The sequence below is a fragment of the Coregonus clupeaformis genome, chromosome 31 (assembly GCF_020615455.1).
Source record: "Coregonus clupeaformis isolate EN_2021a chromosome 31, ASM2061545v1, whole genome shotgun sequence".
Lineage (NCBI taxonomy): Eukaryota > Metazoa > Chordata > Actinopteri > Salmoniformes > Salmonidae > Coregonus > Coregonus clupeaformis.
The window spans coordinates 20,960,313-20,987,011 of record NC_059222.1 but is presented as its reverse complement, the minus strand read 5'-3'; the positions used below and the strand labels follow the sequence as shown (position 1 = coordinate 20,987,011).

Below are 26,699 nucleotides of genomic sequence, written 5' to 3'. Positions count from 1 at the left end.
ATTGTAAGTAGCTTCAAGTCAAATTAAAATGAAGAATGTTTAAATGAATTAGGCCTTCTCGAATTAGCCTACTTTCAGCACCCATGCGCTGTCCATCTCCGCGGCTGCGCTTCATAGTAATGTAAGTTATGTAAATTACTCGAATATGGCTTATTGTGAGGTCAATAACTCTGATAAAAAGCTACATTATGGGCAAAGAAATGTGTTTTTTAAATTAAAATAAATGATAGCAGTAGCAAGCTTACCTCCGGTCCTCCTTCTCATCTTGGCGCTCTACCTCTCAAACTGAACGGTACATCAGTATAGCCTATGGATCATTTGACTGAGACCACTCTAGGCGCACTTGATATTGCGAGGCCAGCAGAAAATCAGGGATGGGGGCAGCATCGGCCACACATCGAGATATAATAAGCAACTCATTCTCAAACCCTGAGCAATATGACATTTAAATCGATTATAAATTAAATGACCCTACCCTGGACTACATTTTTTTTAAATACTAAACTCTCCCTTACTAAAATTGAAAAAGCATGACCCTCCCCCTTTTTTCCTCTGGGTAATTGTGTAATTTTCAACCACTCCCAAACATGATACAGCCAACACTATGCTTGAAAATATGCAGAGTGGTACTGAGTAATTTGTTGTATTGGATTTACCCGAAACATAACACTTTGTATTCAGGACAAAAAGTTAATTGCTTTGTCACATTTTTTGCAGTATTACTTTAATTCCTTGTTGCAAATAGGATGCATGTTTTGGAATATTTGTATTCTGTGCATGCTTCCTTCTTTTTGCGTTCAATTAGGTTAGTATTGTGGAGTAACTACAATGTTGTTGATCCATCCTCAGTGTTCTCCTATCACAGCCATTAAACTCTTATCTGTTTTAAAGTCACCATTGGCCTCATGGTGAAATCCCTGAACGGTTTCCTTCCTCTCTGGCAACTGAGTTAGGAAGGACGCCTGTATCTTTGTAGTGACTGGGTGTATTGATACACCATCCAATGTGTAATTATTAACTTCACCATGCTCAAAGGTATCTTCAATGTCTGCTTTATTTTATTTTTACCCATCTACCAATAGGTGCCCTTCTTTGCGAGGCATTGGAAAACCTCCCTGGTCTTTGTGGTTGAATCTGTGTTTGAAATTCACTGTTCGACTGAGGGACATACAGATAATCGTATGTGTGGGGTACAGAGATGAGGTAGTCATTAAAAAAACATGTTAAACACTATTATTGCACACAGAGTGAGTCCATGCAACTTATTATGTGACTTGTTAAGCACATTTTTACTCCTGAACGTATTTAGGTTTGCCATAACAAAGGAGTTGAATACTTATTGACTCAAGATACATTTTTAATACTTTTTGTAAAATATTGAAAAACATAATTCCACTTTGACATTATGGGGTATTGTGTGTAGGCCAGTGACCAAAAATCTCAATTTATACATTTAAAATTCAGGCTGTAACACAACATAAATGTGGAAAAAGTCAAGGGGTGTAAATACTTTCTAAAAGGCACTGTATATGTGCACACACACACGTGCGCGTGCCACACTAACGTGCCACATGAACATGCGTAGAGAACAAAAATGTGCAGGTCAGGTGTGAAACTGCCCCAGACCATTGGAACAGCCGGGTATAGTTTTAACTGAATGTGTTTGTGCGGTTCCTCAGAAATTGTGCTTCGGGAATCCTCTGGCCCCCCAAGCTCTGGAGGACGTGAAGACGGTTGTGTGGAAGAACACGAGCGACGGGGTTCAGGATAACGGCCTTACGCTGAACGGTGAGGGATGAACCTACAGTGAGATGGCTCAGCCTTTCATGATATAGGACTTGGGGAATGTTGGGTTTAGCCTCTGGTAAAATTGTGGAATTCAATGTTGCTAGTGTCAATAGTTTAAGTATTCAGCCTATGCAATAACAGCTTTAACAGACATGATTCTAATTGTATCCTCTTCCACCAGGCTTCCTGTTCCTCAACACATTATTCATCCAGAGGGGTCGGCACGAGACCACATGGACCATCCTGAGGAAGTTTGGTTACGACGACTCGCTGGAGCTGATGGATGACTACCTATACCCACAGTATGTGTTCTGGCTCCACTACTGTATGTTTCTGACCCACTCACAGACATATAGGAGAGAAAGTTGGTTACCTCCCCCAACGATGTAATGTGATATCGGAGATGATACTGCACAAGTATTGTCACAGGTTTTTGGTGAGTCAGTGTTGTCCAGAAAACATCATGTCGTTACATATTTACATAAGTATTCAGACCTTTTGCTATGAGACTCGAAATTGAGCTCAGGTGCATCCTGTTTCCATTGATCATCCTTGAGATGTTTCTATAACTTGATTGGAGTCCACCTGTGGTAAATTCAATTGATTGGACATGATTTGGAAAGGCACACACCTATCTATATAAGGTCCCACAGTTGACAGTGCATGTCAGAGCAAAAACCAAGCCATGAGGTCGAAGGAATTGTCCGTAGAGCTCCGAGACAGGATTGTGTCGAGGCACAGATCTGGGGAAGGGTACCAAAACATTTCTGCAGCATTGAAGGTCCCCAAGAACACAGTGGCCTCCATCATTCTTAAATGGAAGAAGTTTGGAACCACCAAGATTCTTCCTACAGTTGCCCACCGGCCAAACTGAGCAATCGGGGGGAGAAGGGCCTTGGTCTGGGAGGTGACCAAGAACCCGATGGTCACTCTGACACAGCTCTAGAGTTCTTCTGTGGAGATGGGAGAACCTTCCAGAAGGACAACCATCTCTGTAGCACTCCACCAATCAGGCCTTTATGGTAGAGTTGCCAGACGGAAGCCACTTCTCAGTAAAAGGCACATGACAGCCCGCATGGAGTTTGCCAAAAGGCACCTAAAGACTCTCAGACCATGAGAAACAAGATTCTCTGGTCTGATGAAACCAAGATTGAACTCTTTGGCCTGAATGCCAAGCGTCACATCTGGAGGAAACCTTGGCACCATCCCTACGGTGAAGCATGGTAGTGGCAGCATCATGCTGTGGGGATGTCTTTCAGCGGCAGGGACTGGGAGACTAGTCAGGATCGAGGGAACGATGAATAGAGCAAAGTACAGAGAGATCCTTGATGAAAACCTGCTCCAGAGCGCTCAGGACCTCAGACTGGGGCGAAGGTTCACCTTCCAACAGAACAACGACCCTAAGCACACAGCCAAGCCAACACAGGAGTGGCTTCGGGACAAGTCTCTGAATGTCCTTGAGTGGCCCAGCCAGAGTCCGGACTTGAACCCGATCGAACATCTCTGGAGAGACCTGAAAATAGCTGTTCAGCGACGCTCCCCATCCAACCTGACAGAGCTTGAGAGGATCTGCAGAGAAGAATGGGAGAAACTCCCCAAATACACCTGTTCCAAGCTTGTAGCGTCATACCCAAGAAGAATCGATGCTGTAATCGCTGCCAAAGGTGCTTCAAAAAAGTACTAAGTAAAGGGTCTGAATACTTATGTAAATGTAATATTTAAGTTTAGTATTTTTAATAAATTAGCAAACATTTCTAAACCTATTTTTGCTTTGTCATTATGGGGTATTGTGTGTAGATTGATACAATAAAAAAAGTAAATACTTTTTTTTTTTTGAATAAAGCTGTAAAAAAGTCAAGGGGTCTGAATACTTTCTGAAGGAACTGTATATGGCTGTGTTCTATGTGTTGACAGGCTACGGGTGCCCGTGGGCTGCACTACCGAGCTCAATCATCTGGGTCACCAGTTTCTCCAGAGGCTGTTTGACAAGTATGACGAGGTGAGTGACCACCTCAGTGGCCATCAGGAAGTCCATTTATATCCATCTGTCTGTTTGTCAACAAAGCATTAAGCTGGTTATATTTAAGTGTAAAGAGAATACATCTCCCCAGTTTATTTTAATCCATTACAGTCTAAATATTTAGGACAAACTTATTTTTTGCCACCCATTCTGAAACTGACTGCAGCTCTTTAAGTGTTGCAGTAATTTCACTCGCTGTAGTAGCTGACGTGTAATGTGTTGTCATCCGCATACATAGACACTCTGGCTTTACTCAAAGCCAGTGGCATGTCATTAGTAAAGATTGAAAAAAGTAAGCTGCCCTGGGGAATTCCTGATTCTACCTGGATTATGTTGGAGAGGCTTCCATTAAAGAACACCCTCTGTGTTCTGTTAGACAGGTAACTCTTCATACACAATATAGCAGGGGGTGTAAAGCCATAACACATATGTTTTTCCAGCAGCAGACTATGATCGATAATGTCAAAAGCCGCACTGAAGTCTAACAAAACAGCTCCCACAATCTTTTTATCATCCATTTCTCTCAGCCAATCATCAGTCATTAGTGTAAGTGCCGTGCTTGTTGAATATCCTTCCCTATAAGTGTGCTGAAAGTCTGTTGTCAATTTGTTTACTATAAAATTACATTGTATCTGGTCAATCAAATTCTTTCCAAAAGTTTACTAAGGCTTGGTAACAGGCTGATTGATCAGCTATTTGAGCCAGTAAAGGGGGCTTTACTATTCTTGGGTAGCGGAAAGACTTTTGCTTCCCTCCAGGCCTGAGGGCACACACTTTCTTGTAGGCTTAGATTGAATATATGGCAAATAGGAGTGGCAATATTGTCCGCTATTATCCTCAGTAATTTTCCATCCAAGTTGTCAGACCCAGGTGGCTTGTCATTGTTGATAGACAACAATAATTTATTCACCTCTTCCACACTCACTTTTCGGAATTCAAAATTACAATGCTTGTCTTTCATAATTTGGTCAGTTATACTTGGATGTGTAGCGTTGGCGTTTGTTGCTGGCATGTCATGCCTAAATTTGCTAATCTTGTCGATGAAAAAATCATTAAAGTAGTTGGCAATATCAGTGGGTTTTGTGATGAATGAGCCATCTGATTCAATGTATGATGGAGCGGAGTTTGCGTTTTTGCCCAAAATGTCATGTAAGATGCTCCAAAGCTTCTTACTGTCATTCTTTAAATCATTTATCTTTGTTTCATAGTGTAGTTTCTTCTTTTTATTCAGTTCAGTCACATGATTTCTCAATTTGCAGTACGTTTGCCAATCGGTTGTGCAGCCAGACTTATTAGCCATTCATTTTGCTTAATCCCTCTCAACCATAAACATTTTAAATTCCACATCAATCCACAGGGATTTACAGTTTTTACAGTCATTTTCTTAATGGGTGTATGCTTATTAGTAACTGGAGTAAGCAATTTCATAAATGTGTCAAGTGCAGCGTCTGGTTGCTCCTCATTACACACCACAGACCAGCAAATATTATTTACATCGTCAACATAGGAATCACTAAAAAATTGCTTGTATGACCTCTTATACACTATATTAGTCCTAGATATGGCTACTATATTGTGATCACTACATACGATGGATTTGGATACTGCTTTAAAGCAGATTTCTGCAGCATTTGTAAAGATGTGATCAATAGATGTTGATGATTTCATTCCTTTGCTGTTTGTAAATACCCTGGTAGGTTGACTGATAACCTGAACCACTGGTTACAGTTTGAAACTTTTTCTTGAGTGGGCAGCTTGATGAAAGCCAGTCAATATTAAGGTCACCCAGAAAATATACCTCTGTTGATGTCACATACCTTATCAAGCACTTCAGACGTATTATCCAGATACTGACTGTTAGCACTTGGGGGTCTATAGCAGCTTCCCACAAGAATGGGCTTTAGGGAAGGCAGGTGAACCTGTAGACATATTACTTCAACAGTATTTAACATGAGATCCTCTCTAATCTTTACAGGAATGTGGCTCTGAATATAGACCGCAACACAGCCCCCATTGGCTTTTCTGTAGATGTTATAACCATGTATTGCTACCACTGTATCATCAAAGGTATTATCAAATCAAATCAAATGTTATTTGCCACATGCACCTAAAACACCTTACAGTGAAATGCTTACTTACAAGCCCTTAACCAACAACGCAGTTTTAAGAAAAATAAGTGTTATGGCTTTTTCTTATCTATTTCACATATCTCAGACTGGCCAATAAAAAGAAAAGATTAAGATGGACAGTCTGAGATATGGCTTTTTCTTTGCAACTATGCCTAGAAGGTCAGCATCCCGGAGTCGCCTCTACACTGTTGACGTTGAGACTGGTGTTTTGCGGGTACTATTTAATGAAGCTGCCAGTTGAGGACCTGTGAGGCGCCTGTTTCTCAAACTAGACACTAATGTATTTGTGCACCGGGGCCTCCCACTCCTCTTTTTATTCTGGTTAGAGCCAGTTTGCGCTGTTCTGTGAAGGGAGTAGTACACAGCGTTGTACGAGATCTTCAGTTTCTTGGCAATTTCTCGCATAGAATAGCCTTTTTTTCTCAGAACAAGAATAGACTGACAGTTTCAGAAGAAAGTGATATGTTTCTGGACATTTTGATCCTGTAATCGAACCCACAATTGCTGATGCTCCAGATACTCAACTAGTCTCAAGAAGGCCAGTTTTATTGCTTCTTTAATCAGCACAAAAGTTTTCAGCTGTGCTAACATAATTGCAAAAGGGTTTTCTAATGATCAATTAGCCTTTTAAAATGATAAACTTGGATTAGCAAATACAACGTGCCATTGGAACACAGGACTGATGGTTGCTGATAATGGGCCTCTGTACGCCTATGTAGATATTCCATTAAAAATCAGCCGTTTCCAGCTACAATAGCCATTTACAACATTAACAATGTCTACACTGTATTTCTGATCAATTTGATGTTATTTTAAATGGACAAAAAAATTGTTTTTCTTTCGAAAACAAAGACATTTCTAAGTGACCCCAAACTTTTGAACGGTAGTGTACATGTGGGTAGAGTTAAAGTGACTATGCATAGATATTAAACAGAGTAGCAGCAGCGTAAAAGAGGGGATGGGGTGGGGTGGGGGGGGGGACAATGCAAATAGTCTGGGTAGCCATGATTAGCTGTTCAGGAGTCTTATGGCTTGGGGGTAGAAGCTGTTAAGAAGCCTTTTGGACCTAGACATAGCACTCCGGTACCGCTTGCCGTGCGGTAGTGGAGAGAACAGTCTATGACTAGGGTGGCTGGAGTTTTTGACAATTTTTAGGGCCTTCCTCTGACACCGACTGGTATAGATGTCCTGGATGGCAGGAAGCTTGGCCCCAGTGATGTAGTGCCTTGCGGTCGGAGGCCGAGCAGTTGCCATACCAGGCAGTGATGCAACCAGTCAGGATGTTGTCGATGGTACTGCTGTATAACTTTTTGAGGATCTGAGGACCCATGCCAAATCTTTTCAGTCTCCTGAGGGGGAATAGGCTTTGTCGTGCCCTCTTCACGACTGTCTTGGCTTGGTGTTTGGACCATGATAGTTTGTTGGTGATGTGGACACCAAGGAACTTGAAGCTCTCAACCTGTTCCACTACAGCCCCGTCGATGAGAATGGGGGCATGCTCAGTCCTCTTTTTTTTCCCCCTGTAGTCCACAATCATCTCCTTTGTCTTGATCACATTGAGGGAAAGGTTGTTATCCTGGCACCACACGACCAGGTCTCTGACCTCCTCCCTATAGGCTGTCTCATTGTTGTCGGTGATCAGGCCTACCACTGTTGTGTCGTCGGCAAACTTAATGATGGTGTTGGAGTCGTGCCTGGCCATGCAGTCATGGGTGAACAGGAAGTACAGGAGGGGACTGAGCACACACCACTGAGGGGCCCCCGTGTTGAGGATCAACGTGGCACATGTGTTGTTACCTACCCTTACCACCTGGGGGCAGCCCGTCAGGAAGTCCAGGATCCAGTTGCAGAGGGAGGTGTTTAGTCCCAGGGTCCTTAGCTTAGTGATGAGCTTTGAGGGCACTATGGTGTTGAACGCTGAGCTGTTGTCAATGAATAGCATTCTGATGTAGGTGTTCCTCTTGTCCAGGTGGGAAAGGGCAGTGTGGAGTGCAATAGAGATTGCATCATCTGTGGATCTGTTGGGGCGGTATGCAAATTGAAGTAGGTCTAGGGTTTCTGGAATAATGGTGTTGATGTGAGCCATGACCAGCCTTTCAAAGCACTTCATGGCTACAGACGTGAGTGCTATGGGTCGGTAGTCATTTAGGCAGGTTATCTTAGTGTTCTTTGGCACGGGGACTATGGTGGTCTGCTTGAAACATCTTGGTATTACAGACACAGTCAGGGACATGTTGAAAATGTCAGTGAAGACACTTGCCAGTTGGTCAGCGCATGCTCGGAGTACGCGTCCTGGTAATCCGTCTGGCCGAGCGGCCTTGTGAATGTTGACCTGCTTAAAAGTCTTACTCACGTCGGCTACGGAGAGCGTGATCACATAGTCATCCTGAACAGCTGATGCTCTCATGCATGCTTCAGTGTTGCTTGCCTTGAAGCGAGCATAGAAGTGATTTAGCTCGTCTGGTAGGCTCGTATCACTGGGCAGCTCGTGGCTGTGCTTCCCTTTGTTGTCTGTAATAGTTTGCAATCCCTGCCACATCCGACGAGCGTCGGAGCCGGTGTAGTATGATTCAATCTTAGTCCTGTATTGACTCTTTGCCTGTTTGATGGTTCGTCTGAGGGCATAGCAGGATTTCTTATAAGTGTCCGGGTTAGAGTCCCGCTCCTTGAAAGCGGCAGCTCTACCCTTTAGCTCAGTGCGGATGTTGCCTATAATCCATGGCTTCTGGTTGGGGTATGTACGTACGGTCACTGTGGGGACGACGTCATCGATGCACTTATTGATGAAGCCAGTGACTGATGTGGTGTGCTCCTCAATGCCATCGGAAAAATCCCAGAACATATTCCAGTCTGTGCTAGCAAAACAGTCCTGTAGCTTAGCATCTGCGTCGTCTGACCACTTCCTTATTAACCGAGTCACTGGTGCTTCCTGCTTTAGTTTTTGCTTATAATCAGGAATCAGGAGGATAGAATTATGGTCAGATTTGCCAAATGGAGGGTGAGGGAGAGCATTGTACGTGTCTCTGTGTGTGGAGTAAAGGTGGTCTAGAGTTTCTTTTTCCTCTGGTTTCACATTTAACATGCTGGTAGAAATGAGGTAGAACGGATGTAAGTTTCCCTGCATTAAAGTCCCCGGCCACTAGGAGCACTGCCTCTGGATGAGCGTTTTCCTGTCTCGAGGTTTGCTCTACCTCAGGCGAGCAAACCTCGAGACTTCCTTAATATTAGATTTTGTGCACCAGCTGTTGTTTACAAATATACACAGACCGCCACCCCTTGTCTTACTGGAGTCAGCCGTTCTATCCTGCCGATGTAGCGTATATCCCACCAGCTATGTTATCCATGTCGTCGTTCAGCCATGACTCTGTGAAACATAAGATTTGTAATTTATAAGATATTACAGTTTTGAATGTCCTGTTGGTAGGATATCCGTGATCGTAGGTCGTCCATTTTGTTTTCCAATGATTGTACATTGGCTAATAGGACTGATGGAAGAGGCAGATTACTCGCTCGCCGTCGGATCCTTACAAGGCACCCCGACCTACGTCCACGATATCGCCGTCTCTTTCTCATGCGAATGACGGGGATTTGGGCCTTGTCGGGTGTCTGTTGAAAATCCTTCACGTCCAACTCGTTGAATAAAAATCTTTGTCCAATACGAGGTGAGTAATCACTGTCCTGATATCCAGAAGCTCCTTTTGGTCGTAAGAGACGGTGGCAGAAACAGTATGTACAGAATAAATTACAAATAACGCGAAAAAACATACATAATAGCACAATTGGTTAGGGGGCCGTAAATGGCAGCCATCTCCTCCGGCGCCATTCTTTATCTAAGTAAGCTTCAGAGATAGTCAGAATATGAATGTCATCATTTACTAGCAAGTTATTGATTTCATGAACCTAGTTTCTTAAGCTACATATGTTAATGTGGGCTATTTTTTTTTCTGGGATGCTTGATTGTTTTTATTGCTTTACTGGGAAGCTTATCAGAAGTATTTATGTTTGAGCTGATAGTGCAGGATGAGCTGCACACAGTGGACTTCCTACTAGGGCACACCGCCTCAGTGCTAACAATATAACTCTGCTTCATAGGCACAAGATTACTGTATACAATAGCTGTAGGATCGATAGAGGCATTCAGGGTAGGTAGGGGGACATAAATTAGGTTACTTACATTGTGACTGCGAACTCTCCTTGAATAATGTACATTTGCTGCAGCATTACAACAACTCAGCGACACAATGGTAGGGATTATCTGAGCTGGGCTTGGGTCATTGATAAGTAATTGTCTCAACGCAGCCTTGAAATGCGTGGACAGAGTCCAGGAGCCAAGATGATTTGGATGAATGCCATCATTTCTGTAGAGCATCTTCTGTTTCCAGAAGGTGTCAAAGTTATCTATAAAAGTTATTCCAGCAGAGCTACAGTAATCTTTTAGCCAGGTGTGTAATGCCAGTAGCATGCTGAATCTTTCACACCGGCGGCCCAACGATGGTACCGGACCTGAAATAATTGGCTGCTTTTTCAAATCTTTCAGAGCTAGAATCAGTTCTTTAAAATCCATTTTCAGCAGTTCCAAGCTAGCCCTCCTAATGTCGTTTGACCCCACATGGACTACGACAGCGTCGGCTCTCTGAAGCTTTCGTAGAATGGTCAGAAGCAGCCTTGTAATGTAGGCGGGCCTGGATTCCCCAGTAGCTCGTGTAAGTTCGCTACTTGTTTTCTAAGAGTAGCCACTGTGCCCCTGTAGTCCGTTGCTACATTGAAAGTCCGGGCGGTCCACATTCTCCCGGAATAAAGCTGTGTAATTCTCTCTTGGACAAGTTGAGAATTCCCTGTCAAGAAGAGAGACACGGAAGCCCAGCTAGCCTGAAGCCTCAAATTAAATAAACAAAGCTCCTGCACCGTTGAAAACGTTTGTTAGCGCCCTCCATTTGAGGTTTCAGGCTAGCTAGGCTAGCAAAGCTATCTGGGCTTCTGTGTCTCTCTTCTTGACAGGGAATTCTCAACTTGTCCATGTGAGAATTACACAACCTATCAAAAACGTCAGGCAAAGGTAAGCCTACACCAAACACACAATTAATTAGAATTTTCTTTAAATTAACGATGTGAAAAATGTATGGCGGTGTAGAGTATTGTAACTCAGGCTAGTAAAACATGTTTCATCAACAACACACTCACATATACTTCCATTCATTTTTTCAACTGGTCCCGGGGGACCTTCAGACGAGTCTTGTGAGGCCTGTGGGCGTCCTAGAGCAAAACAACCGACATATAGGCGTTTGTGAGAGTCTCACCTTTTTAGCCCACAGTGTAACCAGTGTAGGTAAACTGTTTGGACACTACAGATCGGCTGTACCGACTTCAGACGAGTCCCAAGACGCTTGTGGGTCGTAGAGCAAAACGGGGAACACCATTGTTGTTTGTGAGAGTCTCATCTTTCCATAGAGTCTGTAGGCCAAACCGTTCGGACGTTTTGGACGATTTTGTGAGAAGAACAATTTTCAGGATGTCTCATGGTCTGACAAACACCGCTCTAGCTCTGTCACCTTTCACTGCAGATGCGGAAGTGCGACATGAGCAGATGCCGTGGATTGAGACGCGTACAATGCAAAAACAAATCTCTCTAGCTTAAACTGCCGGATGTGTATCATGCTAATTAGATTTCCACTAGGGTGCGGGCAAACTTTAGGGGGTTAATTAAGCATTAAAACCAACCCCCCACTCTAACAGCATGGTTTATGACTTAATGGTGTATTTTACCTCTATAATTATTTATCTTTACATCAGGATAAGGACTCTGCCCTCTCTCCTACGGAGATCAAGACTCTCTTTAGTGTGTTTCCCTACATGCCCTGGGGCGCAGACGTCTACACGGCGGTCTCAACCACAGACGAGGGCTACATCTCTAATCATGGCTACATGTGTAAATGGACGTGAGTAATGACCCTTTTCCCTTTGAAGCTATCATGGTATGTACAGTGAGGGGAAAAAGTATTTGATCCCCTGCTGATTTTGTACGTTTGCCCACTGACAAAGAAATGATCAATCTATAATTTTAATGGTAGGTTTATTTGAACAGTGAGAGACAGAATAACAAAAAAAAATCCAGAAAAACGCATTGATTTGCATTTTAATGAGGGAAATAAGTATTTGACCCCTCTGCAAAACATGACTTAGTACTTGGTGGCAAAACCCTTGTTGGCAATCAGAGGTCAGACGTTTCTTGTAGTTGGCCACCAGGATTGCACACATCTCAGGAGGGATTTTGTCCCACTCCTCTTTGCAGATCTTCTCCAAGTCATTAAGGTTTCGAGGCTGACGTTTGGCACCTCGAACCTTCAGCTCCCTCCACAGATTTTCTATGGGATTAAGGTCTGGAGACTGGCTAGGCCACTCCAGGACCTTAATGTGCTTCTTCTTGAGCGACTCCTTTGTTACCTTGGCCGTGTGTTTTGGGTCATTGTCATGCTTGAATACCCATCCACGACCCATTGTCAATGCCCTGGCTGAGGGAAGGAGGTTCTCACCCAAGATTTGATGGTACATGGCCCCGTCCATCGTCCCTTTGAGGCGGTGAAGTTGTCCTGTCCCCTTAGCAGAAAAACACCCCCAAACCATAATGTTTCCACCTCCATGTTTGACGGTGGGGATGGTGTTCTTGGGGTCATAGGCAGCATTCCTCCTCCTCCAAACACGGCGAGTTGAGTTGATGCCAAAGAGCTCCATTTTGGTCTCATCTGACCACAACACTTTCACCTAGTTCTCCTCTGAATCATTCAGATGTTCATTGGCAAACTTCAGACGGGCATGTATATGTGCTTTCTTGAGCAGGGGGACCTTGCGGGCGCTGCAGGATTTCAGTCCTTCACGGCGTAGTGTGTTACCAATTGTTTTCTTGGTGACTATGGTCCCAGCTGCCTTGAGATCATTGACAAGATCCTCCCGTGTAGTTCTGGGCTGATTCCTCACCGTTATCATGATCATTGCAACTCCACGAGGTGAGATGTTGCATGGAGCCCCAGGTCGAGTGAGATTGACAGTTATTTTGTGTTTCTTCCATTTGCGAATAATCGCACCAACTGTTGTCACCTTCTCACCAAGCTGCTTGGCGATGGTCTTGTAGCCCATTCCAGCCTTGTGTAGGTCTACAATCTTGTCCCTGACATCCTTGGAGAGCTCTTTGGTCTTGGCCATGGTGGAGAGTTTGGAATCTGATTGATTTATTGCTTCTTTGGACAGGTGTCTTTTATACAGGTAACAAGCTGAGATTAGGAGCACTCCCTTTAAGAGTGTGCTCCTAATCTCAGCTCATTACCTGTATAAAAGACACCTGGGAGCCAGAAATCTTTCTGATTGAGAGGGGGTCAAATACTTATTTCCCTCATTAAAATGCAAATCAATTTAAAACATTTTTGACAAGCGTTTTTCTGGATTTTTTTATTGTAATTCTGTCTCTCACTGTTCAAATAAACCTACCATTAAAATTATAGACTGATCATTTCTTTGTCAGTGGGCAAACGTACAAAATCAGCAGGGGATCAAATACTTTTTTCCCTCACTGTATCTCGGTGCACATGTCTGTCAATCAGTGTCAGATATGGGGGTATTTCTGTCTAGAATTTCAGTATAATCAAGTCAGTGAGAGTAAATTAATGTGTAAGGGTATCTAGGTTAGATCAGTGATTGTTCCAGTCATAGAGATCCTATTAAATTGCTTGAAGGGCTATGTCATAAACCCTCAAAGTTCCAGAATGGGGTGAAAATGGCAGCCATATTAGTCAATGGCAGCCATATTGGTCAGGGAGAAATCCAAACAATTCTAATTGGAATGAATGGCAGAAGGGGCATAATCCTGATTTTACTTATGCAGAAAAATAAAAGTAAGGCATGTGATATAATATAAGGCATGCAATATAATGCCTATTTTTCACAACAAAATGACTGGTCATGCTTATCGGTCTATAGGTTAATTTGCATAATTTAGTGGAGTTAAATTGCCGCGTGTGTACAGTATATTCGTATTTATCACACGCGTACAGCATACAGATACAGAGCCCGAATGGAAAATGTGTCAGACAGCGTAAGAGCTGCTGCTACAGCATCTTGTGGTGCTTTCAAGACAACTGGGAACTCAGAAAAATAAGAGGTCAAATCATGACATCTGTGATCTTCAGGTCGGAAAGTCTGAGCTCTAGAAAGAGGCCCAACTTTCCGAGTTGGAATTCCGAGTTGGATGACCGTACAAAATATTTTTCCCAGTCGGAGCTTGTTTTTTTCCTAGTTGTCTTGAATGCACTGAAGTTTGAGATTTCCGAGTTCCCAGTTGTTTTGAACAAGGCATTAAAACGGCAACGGAAGGCATACTTCATCAGCGCATCACACACCACTTTGCAATGAGCTTGAGGCAGTATGCATAATTCCACTGAAATAGCTAGCAAGTTTACTAGATAGCTACAGTAGTTGCCTTGGTAACCAAACAAACAGACTTGCTAGTTTAGCTAACCAAACCATCCGTCCTAGCTTCCTATTAAGAAAATCGAATTCAACAATGCCAAAAGTCGATTTTGAAAACTTTTGCTTTCAAAAGCTGCTCAGAACATGTAAGAATGAACTATAGCCATTGAATTCTACCATGCTAATATACTGTGCATTATAGGGAAATAATGCATGCTCTAGAATGCCGTTCAAGCCAATCAGAAACGAGTATTCAACAATGCCATGGTATTCAGACCCCTTGACTTTTTCCACATTTTTGGTAGGTTACATCTACACACAATATCCCATAATGACAAAGCAAAAACAGGATTGTAGAAATTTCTGCTAATTTATTAAAAATAAAAACTGAATTTTCACATTTACATAAGTATTCAGACCCTTTACTCAGTACTTTGTTGAAGCACCTTTGGCAGCGATTACAGCCTCAAGTCTTCTTGGGTATGACGCTACAAGCTTGGCACACCTGTATTTGGGGAGTTTCTCCTATTCTTCTCCGCAGATCCTCTCAAGCGCTGTCAGGTTGGATGGGGAGCCTCGCTGCACGGCTATTTTCAGGTCTCTCCAGAGATTTTCGATCGGGTTCAAGTACAGGCTCTGGCTGGGCCACTCAAGGACAAGCCACTCCTTCGTTGTCTTGGCTGTGTGCTTAGGGTCATTGTCCTATTGGAAGGTGAACCTTCGCCCCAATCTGAGGTCCTGAGCGCTCTGGAGCAGGTTTTCATCAAGGATCTCTCTTTACTTTGCTCCGTTCATCTTTCCCTCAATCCAGAATAGTCTCCCAGTCCCTGCCGCTGATAAACATCCCCACAGCATGATGCTGCCACCAACATACTTCACCCTAGGAATGATATTGGCCAGGTGATGCCTGGTTTTCTCTAGACATGACGCTTGGCATTCAGGCCAAAGAGTTTAATCTTGGTTTCATCAGACCAGAGAATCTTGTTTCTCATGGTCTGAGAGTCCTTTAGGCTTCCATCTGGGCACTCTACCATAAAGGCCTGATTGGTGGAGTGCTGCAGAGATGGTTGTCCTTCTGGAAGGTTCTCCCATCTCAACAGAGGAACTCTGGAGCCCTGTCAGTGTGACCATCGGATTCTTGGTCACCTCCCTGACCAAGGCCTTTCTCCCCTGATTGCTCAGTTTGGCAGGGCAGGCAGCTCTAGGAAGAGTCTTGGTGGTTCCCAAACTTATTCCATTTAAGAATGATGGAGGCCACTGTGTTCTTGGGGACCTTCCATGCTGTAGACTTTTCTGAGACCCTTCCCCAGATCTGTGCCTCCAAACAATCCTGTCTGAGTTCTATGGACAATTCCTTCGACCTCATGGCTTGGTTTTTGTTCTGACATGCACTGTCAACTGTGGGACCTTATATAGACAGGTGTGTGCCATTCCAAAGCATGTCCAATCAATTGAATTTACCACAGGTGGACTCCAATCAAGTTGTAGAAACATCTCAAGGATGATCAATGGAAACAGGATGCACCTGAGCTCAATTTCGAGTCTCATAGCAAAGGGTCTGAATACTTATGTAAATAAGGCATTTTTGTTTTGATTTTTTAATACATTTGCAAAAATGTCTAAAAACCTGTTTTTGCTTTGTCATTATGGGGTATTGTATGTAGATTGATAAGGGAAATGTTTTATTTAATCCATTTTAGAATAAAGCTGTAATGTAACAAAATGTGGAAAAAGTGAAGGGGTCTGAATACTTACCGAAGGCACTGTAGTTATAGTTGATAAGGAGTGTAAAGAATTTGAAGTTAGGATAGCCTGAACGTGAAAGTTGGTTTGGTGTCTCTAGCTCGAACGGTTCAAGAGTTATGATTGGTGAGTTATATTATGCAAATGTTTGTAGTTGATAGAAGTTTGAAAGAATTTGAAGTTAGGATAGCCTGAACGTTTTAAAGTTAGTCTTGAAGCTTAATTAACCAAGGAGCAGGACCATTTTGATTAGCTACTACTGTATTCCTATGGTTCTCATTCAAACCCATGTTCATTTATGCAAATGTTAAATGGTTATAGTTCCAAAAGTATACATAGTATCAAATATCCTTTGACAACCCATATAAGTTGGACCAGTCTGAACATCTCATTGTTGGTTTGGTGTTGATGGCTTAAACAGTGTAGGAGGAGATAGGTCTAGAAGTTTAGATTTGTTTTTACAATGAAAGTCTATGGGACTTTTTTTGCCATTGAAATGCATTGGGAGCTCATTTAAATATTGTTATAGTTCAAAAAGTATAAATGCTATTAAACATATTTGTTTCAAGCAATCAAAGTTGGGGCAGTCTTGACATTTGGAAGTTGGTTTCGTGTTAATCCTTTAGACCCCAATAGAATTCTAGAATGCTGCTGTAGACTACAAGGCCTCCTTGTAGCTCAGTTGGTAGAGCATGGCGCTTGCAACGCCAGGGATGTGGGTTCGATTCCCACGGGGGGCCAGTATGAAAATGTATGCACTCACTAACTGTAAGTCGCTCTGGATAAGAGCGTCTGCTAAATGACTAAAATGTAAATGTAATTACTGAGAATATTCAAGATTAAACTCATTTTCTCACACATTTCAAACAAACACATAGCTCAAAAACAAAGGACAAATGACAATTACAAGTTAACTTAGTTTTAAAGAGCACTACCTCTTCTTTAATGACACCACATTCATGTCAATAGGAATAACACTCATTTTGTCTTCCATTGTGTAAAGACACTCACTATCAGAAAACGATTAACACTCAACGCAACAAAAAACCCTAAAGTATTTCAAGTTTTCTTGGATAACTGTGTATGATATGATACAATATCAGTACTTTTGCATTTACAACTTGTCTAAGTCCTATCATCAACTGATTTCAGCCAGTGTATGGCTGTGGATTGACTGCATTGTTTGATTGAATGTTGGCATATTGGCAGTTAATTAGAAACATTTATGGGATCATTCCTCTTAAACTGTCTGGCTTGCTAGCCAACAAACATACAATGCAGATTCTTCAAATTCATTATTTGACACAATATCTTATCACAGCACTGGCAAACCATGGTTGACCAACTCCCTGACCAAAATGGCTGACCTTTATCCCATCATAAAAAGGTTCATGTCCGTTTTAGTATTTGAATTCCTAATTCTGTGGTTCCTATTCTGTTCTCTATCTTCACTAATGTGTCTTCCCTTTGTATACAGGCTTTCAGCATACCTTGACATCCATCGCTGCCTGGAGTACTTGGGATACCTGGGCTACCCCATCCTTACTCAGCAGGACTCCCAAACCACTGCAGTCACAGGTGTGTGTCTGCACACATGTCAACACATAAACCTATAAACCTGTAAACTAGAACCTATAATCCTAGTGCCGTAGTAAACCTCACTCACTGTAGTTAGAGGATTAGAAATATAATCTGGTTCAGTATAGGTCCTACAGACAGAATTATATATAGTTTGTATGCCTTCTGTGGATGTACAGTCATGGTCAAAAGTTTTGAGAATGACACAACTATTAATTTTCACAAAGTCTGCTGCCTCAGTTTTGATGATGGCAATTTGCATATACTCCAGAATGTTATGAAGAGTGATCAGATGAATTGCAATTAATTGCAAAGTCCCTCTTTGCCATGAAAATGAACTTAATCCCCAAAAAACATTTACACTGCATTTCTGCCCTGCCACAAAAGGACCAGCTGACATCATGTCAGTGATTCTCTCGTTAACACAGGTGAGAGTGTTGACGAGGACAAGGCTGGAGATCACTATGTCATGCTGATTGAGTTAGAATAACAGACTGGAAGCTTTAAAAGGAGGGTGGTGCTTGAAATCATTGTTCTTCCATGGTTACCTGCAAGGAAACACGTGCCGTCATCATTGCTTTGCACAAAAAGGGCTTCACAGGCAAGGATATTGCTGCTAGTAAGATTGCACCTAAATCAACCATTTATCGGATCATCAATAACTTCAAGGAGAGAGGTTCAATTGTTGTGAAGAAGGCATCAGGGCGCCCAAGAAAGTCCAGCAAGCGCCAGGACCGTCTCCTAAAGGTGATTCAGCTGCGGAATCGGGGCACCACCAGTGCAGAACTTGCTCAGGAATGGCAGCAGGCAGGTGTGAGTGCATCTGCACGCACCGTGAGGCGAAGACTTTTGAAGGATGGCCTGGTGTCAAGAAGGGCAGAGAGGAAGCCACTTCTCTCCAGGAAAAACATCAGGGACAGACTGATATTCTGCAAAAGGTACAGGGATTGGACTACTGGGGTAAAGTCATTTTATCTGATGAATCCCCTTTCCAATTGTTTGTGGCATCCGGAAAAATGCTTGTCTGGAGAAGACAAGGTGAGCGCTACCATCAGTCCTGTGTCATGCCAACAGTAAAGCATCCTGAGACCATTCATGTGTGGGGTTGCTTCTCAGCCAAGGGAGTGGGCTCACTCACAATTTTGCCTAAAGAACACAGCCATGAATAAAGAATGGTACCAACACATCCTCCGAGAGCAACTTCTCCCAACCATCCAAGAATAGTTTGGTGACGAACAATGCCTTTTCCAGCATGATGGAGCACCTTGCCATAAGGCAAAAGTGATAACTAAGTGGCTTGGGGAACAAAACATTGACATTTTGGGTCCATGGCCAGGAAACTCCCCAGACCTTAATCCCATTGAGAACTTGTAGTCAATCCTCAAGAGGCGGGTGGACAAACAAAAACCCACAAATTCGGACAAGCTCCAAGCATTGATTATGCAAGAATGGGCTGCCATCAGTCAGGATGTGGCCCAGAAGTTCATTGACAGCATGCTAGGGCAGATTGCAGAGGTCTTGAAAAAGAAGGGTCAACACTGCAAATATTGACTCTTTGCATAAACTTAATGTAATTGTCAAGAAAAGCCTTTGACACTTATGGAATGCTTGTAATTATACTTCAGTATACCATAGTAACATCTGACAAAAATATCTAAAAACACTGAAGCGGCAAACTTTGTGAAGAGCAATACTTGTGTCATTCTCAACTTTCGACCACGACTGTACAATGACTCTGAAAGTTTAACTTTGAATATGCAGTTTGACTGGTGTGGAGACTGAATGTGTGGTTTAGTTAGTATATGGGCTGCTAGCACAGAATTTACACATTTGAGGATATCAATAATAATGCCATAGTCGCATCCTTCAATTGGTCAATTAACCTCAACCGACCTCCCAGTGAAATCTAATGGGATTGTTTGAAGCTAAAACCTGCATCCACAAGGGTGCTTAAGGAACGCTGGTTGTGTGTGTGTGTGTGTGTGTGTGTGTGTGTGTGTGTGTGTGTGTGTAAAATTGAGGGCGTGGCTGCATGCTGTAGCAGGATTAGGGTAGGGTGACGTAATGTAAGAGTCTCATTGGTGCTAATGCTCTCACACACACTCAGCCTGTGCGGTGGAGGTGAGCAGGTTTAGCTGACCCTGCTATAAATGTGGGAGTGGGCCAAATGCTCAAATGATTCCAAAACTCCCAAGGTTACTCTTAACTCCACCACCTTAGATCAGATTTTGCATTCCCCTACATTATCCAAGGGGAAATATGATTGTTTTAAATGCTTTGATAGTACTCCATCTTATTAATCAACGGTTCCCTGTCCCTGCTATGTGTCTGTCTGTTTGTTGGTGTGTGTGTGTGTGGTGTGTGTGTGTGTGTGTGTGTGTGTGTGTGTGTGTGTGTGTGTGTGTGTGTGTGTGTGTGTGTGTGTGTGTGTGTTGGTGCTGTCCGTATGTGTGTGGCTCTGCAGTGACGCGGGAGAAGGCCGTGGACCTGGAGAAGGGCCAGACTCAGCGGTCAGTGTTCCTATGTAAAGTGATTGGACCGCGGGGGACTGGGAAGTCTGCGTTCCTCCAGGTCTTCCTTGGCCGAAACACAGTGGTACGGTCGTCACACTATTGTTTGCCTAAATATTATTTCGACTAAATAGCGATACAGAATTCCTTGAGGAACTGTTTAGTACTTTACTCTTCATTGTAAGACCATTCTGCATTATTAATATGATGTGTTCGAGCTGAGAAATAATGTTGAAAACCTACCTTAACTACAAGCATTACTACAGCTAATGATGAGGGTAACGGTCTGTGTGTTTATTTCAGCGAGAGGAGCATTCCACCGGTGCCTTTTCCTTCTACACCATAAACACTGTCCAAGTTAGCAACCAGGAGAAGTTCCTCATCGTGAGTACATCAACTCTGACCCCTGACCTTTGGTAGAGTAAAGTAGCCTCACCTCCCATCTGTCGTCTTTCCCTGGCAGCTCTACGAGGTGGACGTGGAAACTGAGTTCCTAAAGGCGTCGGATGCGGCGTGCGACGTAGCATGTCTCATGTATGACACAAACGACCCCCACTCCTTCGACTACTGTGCCAGTATATACAAGGTGAGCAGCATCTCATGTCTGCTTCAGAGCTTCTCTGGTTTTCACAAAGGAACAGAATGTATTTCAATGAAATGATCAGGAATCTGTTCTTCAATGTTCTTTACTCTTCTTCTGTCCTTCCCTCTTTCTCTTCACCACACCCCATTTCTCTTCATCCACATATATCTATGTCTTATCTGTAGCAACACTACATGGACAGCAGTATTCCCTGTGTAGTGGTGGCCTCCAAGGCAGACCTCCCCGAGGTGAGACAGCTCCACGGGATGACCCCGGCAGAGTTCTGCTACAAACACCGGCTGCCTCCGCCACTCCCCTTTTCCGGCCTGTCCCTGGACTCCACCAGCAAGAACATCTACACCAAGCTGGCCTGGGCCGCCATGTTCCCGTACGCATTAGTACACTGACTGTCACATTTGGCTAACAGTTATCTCTGTTTATCACCATTTCATCTATAGTTTGGCGTTTCAGTGTTGAGAAACTAGAAATTCATGTCACTTTTTAGTTTATACTCTGTAGTGGTCTGTACCTTTATGCTGTTTAATTTGTCAGTTCATTGATTACTTTGTCTCCCCCCCACAGACACCTGAACGACTCCGACATAAGCAACACCTCCTTCTGGCTGAGTGTGACGCTAGGAGCAGCAGTGGTCACAGTCCTAGGCTTCGCCTTCTACAGAGCTTTCGCCCGACATAAATAACTGGGGTCCTGACCGGAGCCCCACCCCCCTCTTTTTCCCTCAACCCCAACTCCAGACCAGCCTTCAAAACCAACACTCCACACGCACTCCAGACCAACCGTCTAGAGTCAAACTAGCCATCTAGACAAACTAGCCGTTTAGATCTGACAGACAAAACTCATCCATTTTACTTCATCGTTATTTACACACCAACCTCTCCTATTCTGCTATTCCAGGCTACTCCAGGTAGTCAGGTCTTCTTCGCTGACTAATTATCTTAGTCAAAATGGAGGCTTGTGACCATTTTCTTTCACCCTCTCCTGACCTCCTACCTTGCTCGCTCTGCCTTATGGTGTCAAATTCCAGGCTAAGGAGGTACCCTCCCTGTGCTCAATGCAACGATTCCCCCAAGAGCTGCTACAAATATATGGGTGCTTTATCAAATGAGGATATGCAGATACAAGGAAGGCACAACATTTCAAATATCAAACATATCAAACTTCAGAAAGGCTGGTGCTGTTTAGAAACCAAAGGGCAACATGGCGAATTCAAACAGTCCATATCACGAACCGGGGGAGTGAAGACAGGGTCCGAATGCATCTGTCAAGCAGCCCCAAACCTTAGAACACCAGCTATGGAGGAACCTGCTGCAAGGATGTAACCGAGCAACAGACACTCTGGGAAGGCACATCTAGCTCAATGCTGGGCAGTTGCTGGAAGTCCCAAAAGGAGCCCCGCGAAACTAAAGACTTGTCTTCCCACTGAACACGACACTGAGATAGACTTTCAGACCTGATTTGCCAAATACAAAAGCCTCCATGTTACGGACAGTAACGGTAAAATACATGCTATCACTCCTTTAGGTTCTGCTATACTAGGGTTGTGGGTGAAATGAACTAAACAAACTAGATCCATTTATTAATGTACTGTTTATTTTTTATTTTAAGAGGTTTGTCCTCCGATAGCACCAGTGGTGGCTTGCCAGATAAGAATTGTGGAGGAAGCAATGTCTTGTTGTGCATAAAGAGAAGTTATTATATTGTATTGACTTATGAAAAAGACACACTGAAGTCTGTAATGCATCCTCCTTACTCAAAGAAATCAGTAGTGTTAAAACATCCGAATCATTTTGCTGTCATTCTTATTTCATGATATTGTGTGTGTGTGTGTGTGTGTGTGTGTGTGTGTGTGTGTGTGTGTGTGTGTGTGTGTGTGTGTGTGTGTGTGTGTGCATGCATGTGTGCATACATGGATCTGTGTGTCAAGATTTTGATTGTATGACTTAATTTGGCCTTTTTTTTTTTTTTAAGAAATGGACAATCAGTCATCTTTATTGGTTGGTTATTTTAGTTGGGGACCTACTATTACCACAGAATAAGTAGCCTAACGTTCTGTGACTGTTACACTTTGGATCCTATTGATTTGAAAGTGACATAAAACAACTAAAGTGAATTGCTGAATAAAGAAAAATGAGGATTGTTGACCGTTTTGCCAAACATGTATCCGTGACTGTTATAGTGGGGATATTTGTGTGTGTTGGTGTATGTGTACACTGGTGCTTTGTGTTCAATGTGTGATCAATGTCCAAAGGCAAATGGATAATGTCCAAAAATATCAAATAGATTGTGTGCTAAACTACACACAATTGTACAGGTTTGACATAAATGTATTGATAATATGTTTGATGATCTGGCCTAACATAATGGTGTGTCTGGTTATGCTTTCTTGTAAGGAAACTGAATGTATCACAGAACTCATGTGCAATAAGTTCTGAGATGCCCTCTACTTATTTATATTTTTTTAAGTGTGCTCTTTTGCACGTGAGCATTCAGCATCACCTGAATTTAATTAGGGCATTTTGCAGGTAGACATACTATACCGGCATGTCACGATATTGTGACCAAAAAAACGTTAACAAAATGTAAACACAAAACCTTTTTAAAACATATTTTATATTTCGAATGGACTTCTGTCTTGTTTGCCATTTTGGACTGCTGAATGCAAAATAGCTGTTGCCAGGTGACAAGTTGAACTCATAGGCTAGGCCTACTCTTACCTGTCACCAACCAAGACTGCTTACCTTTTTTACAAGCAGTAAGTAGAAGAAGTGAATAACTGAAATATTGATGTTCAAAGTGAAAAATGAATAGAAAATAAATGTAATGGCGAATTTCCACCGGAGACTTACCTGTGTTTTACCAAAAAGGTTCAGACTTTATGTTTACACCTCCACAGCTCGGCTCCAGTGTCTCACTAGGCCCATGGCCTCAATGGACCTGCTCTGACTTGGGGCCAAGGCCACAGGTACTTTTCAGATGTTATTTACATAAAAATGGCCATATGTGAACATGGGATGTGATAACACCTTCTCAAAAAGCAACTGTCTTGATGATGCAGAGGATGTTGATTCTGGAATTCTGCACGCCCCAGGTCTTTAGTGTCGCATTCCTGATGGAAACCCAGTTCCCGAAAAATTACACTAGAGCTTACATTAACATAATCTCTGTCGACTCAACTAACTAGTGTGGGGCAAGTCTCAGTTGGAAATGCCCATTAGACTACTTTGAAGAAAATAACGTTTGTATATTATTGTCCTTTTAAGGTTTCTAACTGCTACCCCTGTAAACAGCTTCAACAACATGGTGGGAAAGAAAATACGGAGAGCAACCAGGAGATGGGAGTATCGAGGTTGAGTTAACTTCAGGTAGGAAAAACGGTTTTCTTTAGGGGGAGGCTTTCTCCTTTCCAACTCCCATCTGCACTGTACAGTAGGACAGAAAAAAACTATAGCTGAAAACGGATGCTCTGCTCAACAAAGAATGTTGCTTCACCCTTTGCTCCGAGCTATGTCCAGTCATCAATACAGAGACAAATGACTGAGCTACTCAGTTCCTGACCTTTTAGATAGGGTCCTTGGGCTTGGTTCAGGATTTAGAAAATGTGCATTCGAAGATTGAGAACCTTGAGAACATAAAGAATTAGAAACTAGTTTATTAACAACACTTCTTAATATCTGTCATATTTGTTGGTAATTGATCGGCATTTGTCTAAAACTTGAATAGCCTTATCAGTTTGTGTAGGTAGAACGTTGGTTGATGTCTTAAACGTGATGCCCTATATGTTGTCAATTCAAGAAGAAAAAAAGCCTTGAAGTGGGCATATTCTAGGATTCTAGTTTTTTTTATGCGACCATCTTATTTCATCATATAGGCTAGGGTATTATTAGGCCTAATGTAGGCAATAGTTTCAGTCAGGCCACATAAACGATTACCAATTTGGATATATGGGCACTTTACTATCCAACAGTCGAACCGTTAAACTGGTTGCAGATGTCAAGGAAGCTCTCTTTTTGACTAATTAAATATGCGTGGAATTGAGTTACTCGTTATTTCATTACTCAATAGCCCTTCAATTACTTTATCTGTGCATTTCATTCAAATGAGGGTTGAGAACTGCATTTGTAGACGTGTATGCATGCATAAAACGCGACTAATACGTTGACATATTTAGAAGATGAGAAAATATTATTGTATTAACAGTTTCAAAAGTGATGCAATACATAGTCTGCAGTTTATTACAAATAGACTTAATTAATGGAACATGGCATGGTTGGTTTACAAAAAAAGTAGCATAGAGTCCGCATTTGGAGCCATACCATCCCTTGAAAATCTTGCTGACGTCCGTGCCTACACAGTTCTATACATTGTGTAGCTCAACAATGCTCACTATTGAAACAATTGTATTTTCAGAATGACCTCGTGCACAGAGAACAATAACTATTATTCACTTGTTCCAATAGCCTAATCAATAAAAATTCCAGATTAGTGTCACATTCATTTTCTAACAGGTCCATATGTTACAGGTTTCCAAGGATCGGAGAGAAATAATAAATAGTAGCCTAACAATTAATGCTGTTACATAAAAATGCTTTAATTCCAGACCCACTTTTTACAGCATCATATAGTGCAATGGAGTGGAAAACAATTGGTAAAAACTGATCAATTCGCATGAGACCATACAAAAATAATATTACATATACAGACATTTCCTCAAAGTATTTACAAGTCTCTCTGAAATGTCAATTTTACTTTTTCTTTGCGGCTTTCTTGGCTGCTGCCTTGGGTTTGGGTTTTGCAGCTTTGGCCTTCTTGGGTTTAGCTGCCTTGGCTGGCTTCGCCACCTTGGTTTTCTTTGCCACTTTCTTGGGCTTTGGTGCCGCTTTCTTCGGGGACTTTTTCACTTTCTTCACTGTCACTTTTGCTTTCTTGGCTTTTGCTGGTGATTTGGCCACCTTCTTGGGCTTTGCTACCTTCTTGGGCTTAGCGACTTTCACAGGCGACTTCTTTGCTTTCACAACGGCTTTAGCTTTAGGTGCGTTTTTGGTGTCCTCTGCTTTAGCCAGTTTGAAGGAGCCTGACGCGCCAATGCCTTTGGTGTGGCGCAGGACCCCGCCACTCACCATCCTCTTCAGAGACAGCTTAATCTGGGAATCGGCATTGTCTCCCACTTTGTAGTGGCTCTTGATGTACTTCTGGACAGATTGTCTGGACGCACCTCCACGGCTTTTGTCTGCCTGGACGGCCGCCATAATCATATCCGAGTATTTCGGGTGTGAAGCAGGTTTCTTGGGTGCCTTCGCCTTTTTGGCCTTTGGGGCTGGAGCTGCCACCGTCTCTGCCATTGTTGACTCTTAAAATTGGTTGAATATGCAGGTTCAGTTCAAGTATTCCCGGCAAAAGTCTGTCACAGAGCGTCACAAGTTTCTAAATTAATATTTCCAAGCGTATAATATTCCAGGAAAGGTCCGGGTTTGCGAGAACACAAAGCTTATAATAAAAAAGTTGAGAGTACTGTATGTTTGCCACACACGATGGAGCGTCACTGCTGATTCTCTTTTAATGTATCTTATTCTACAAGCGCGCCTCTGACGTTATGAAGCCTAAGCACGGACGTGATTGAGAACACCAACTGCCAGCAGCTGATCCAGCAGGCTCCATGGAACTCGCGCAGTCCTGTTTGTGTTTCTTCATCCTCGAACTCTTGCTAAATTTAAAAAGTCTGGCATTGCATATGTCTACAAAACCGCATGGCTTGAAAGTAGACCATTTGGGCTTCATGGTCATATAAATGTTTTTGTATAATTCGCTGACCGATAAACTTTTATTTCCTGAAAACCTACCCGAAGCACTGCGCGTTGTGATCAATTTTGCAG

General features: G+C 42.7%; 2 protein-coding genes across 2 annotated transcripts in view; one reads left to right on the top strand and one right to left on the bottom strand.

Annotated features, from left to right (window-relative positions):
- LOC121547212 (mitochondrial Rho GTPase 2-like) overlaps positions 1–22,057 on the top strand; it is a 63,523-nt gene extending 41,466 nt beyond the window's left edge. The window contains exons 10-19 of the mRNA XM_041858366.2: positions 1,680–1,788; positions 1,970–2,090; positions 3,703–3,787; positions 11,728–11,873; positions 17,615–17,715; positions 20,180–20,310; positions 20,529–20,609; positions 20,689–20,811; positions 20,994–21,196; positions 21,391–22,057. Coding sequence (XP_041714300.1) covers positions 1,680–1,788; positions 1,970–2,090; positions 3,703–3,787; positions 11,728–11,873; positions 17,615–17,715; positions 20,180–20,310; positions 20,529–20,609; positions 20,689–20,811; positions 20,994–21,196; positions 21,391–21,508 — 1,218 coding nt within the window. The 3' untranslated portion in view covers positions 21,509–22,057. The remainder of the gene's footprint in view (positions 1–1,679; positions 1,789–1,969; positions 2,091–3,702; positions 3,788–11,727; positions 11,874–17,614; positions 17,716–20,179; positions 20,311–20,528; positions 20,610–20,688; positions 20,812–20,993; positions 21,197–21,390) is intronic.
- Positions 22,058–25,038: 2,981 nt separating this feature from the next.
- Positions 25,039–26,400, bottom strand: LOC121547213 (histone H1.0-B-like). Its single transcript, XM_041858367.2, has one exon. It carries the CDS (start codon positions 26,166–26,168, stop codon positions 25,572–25,574), a length of 597 nt encoding a protein of 198 aa, XP_041714301.1. The 5' UTR covers positions 26,169–26,400; the 3' UTR covers positions 25,039–25,571.
- Between the last annotated feature and the right edge of the window lie 299 nt (positions 26,401–26,699).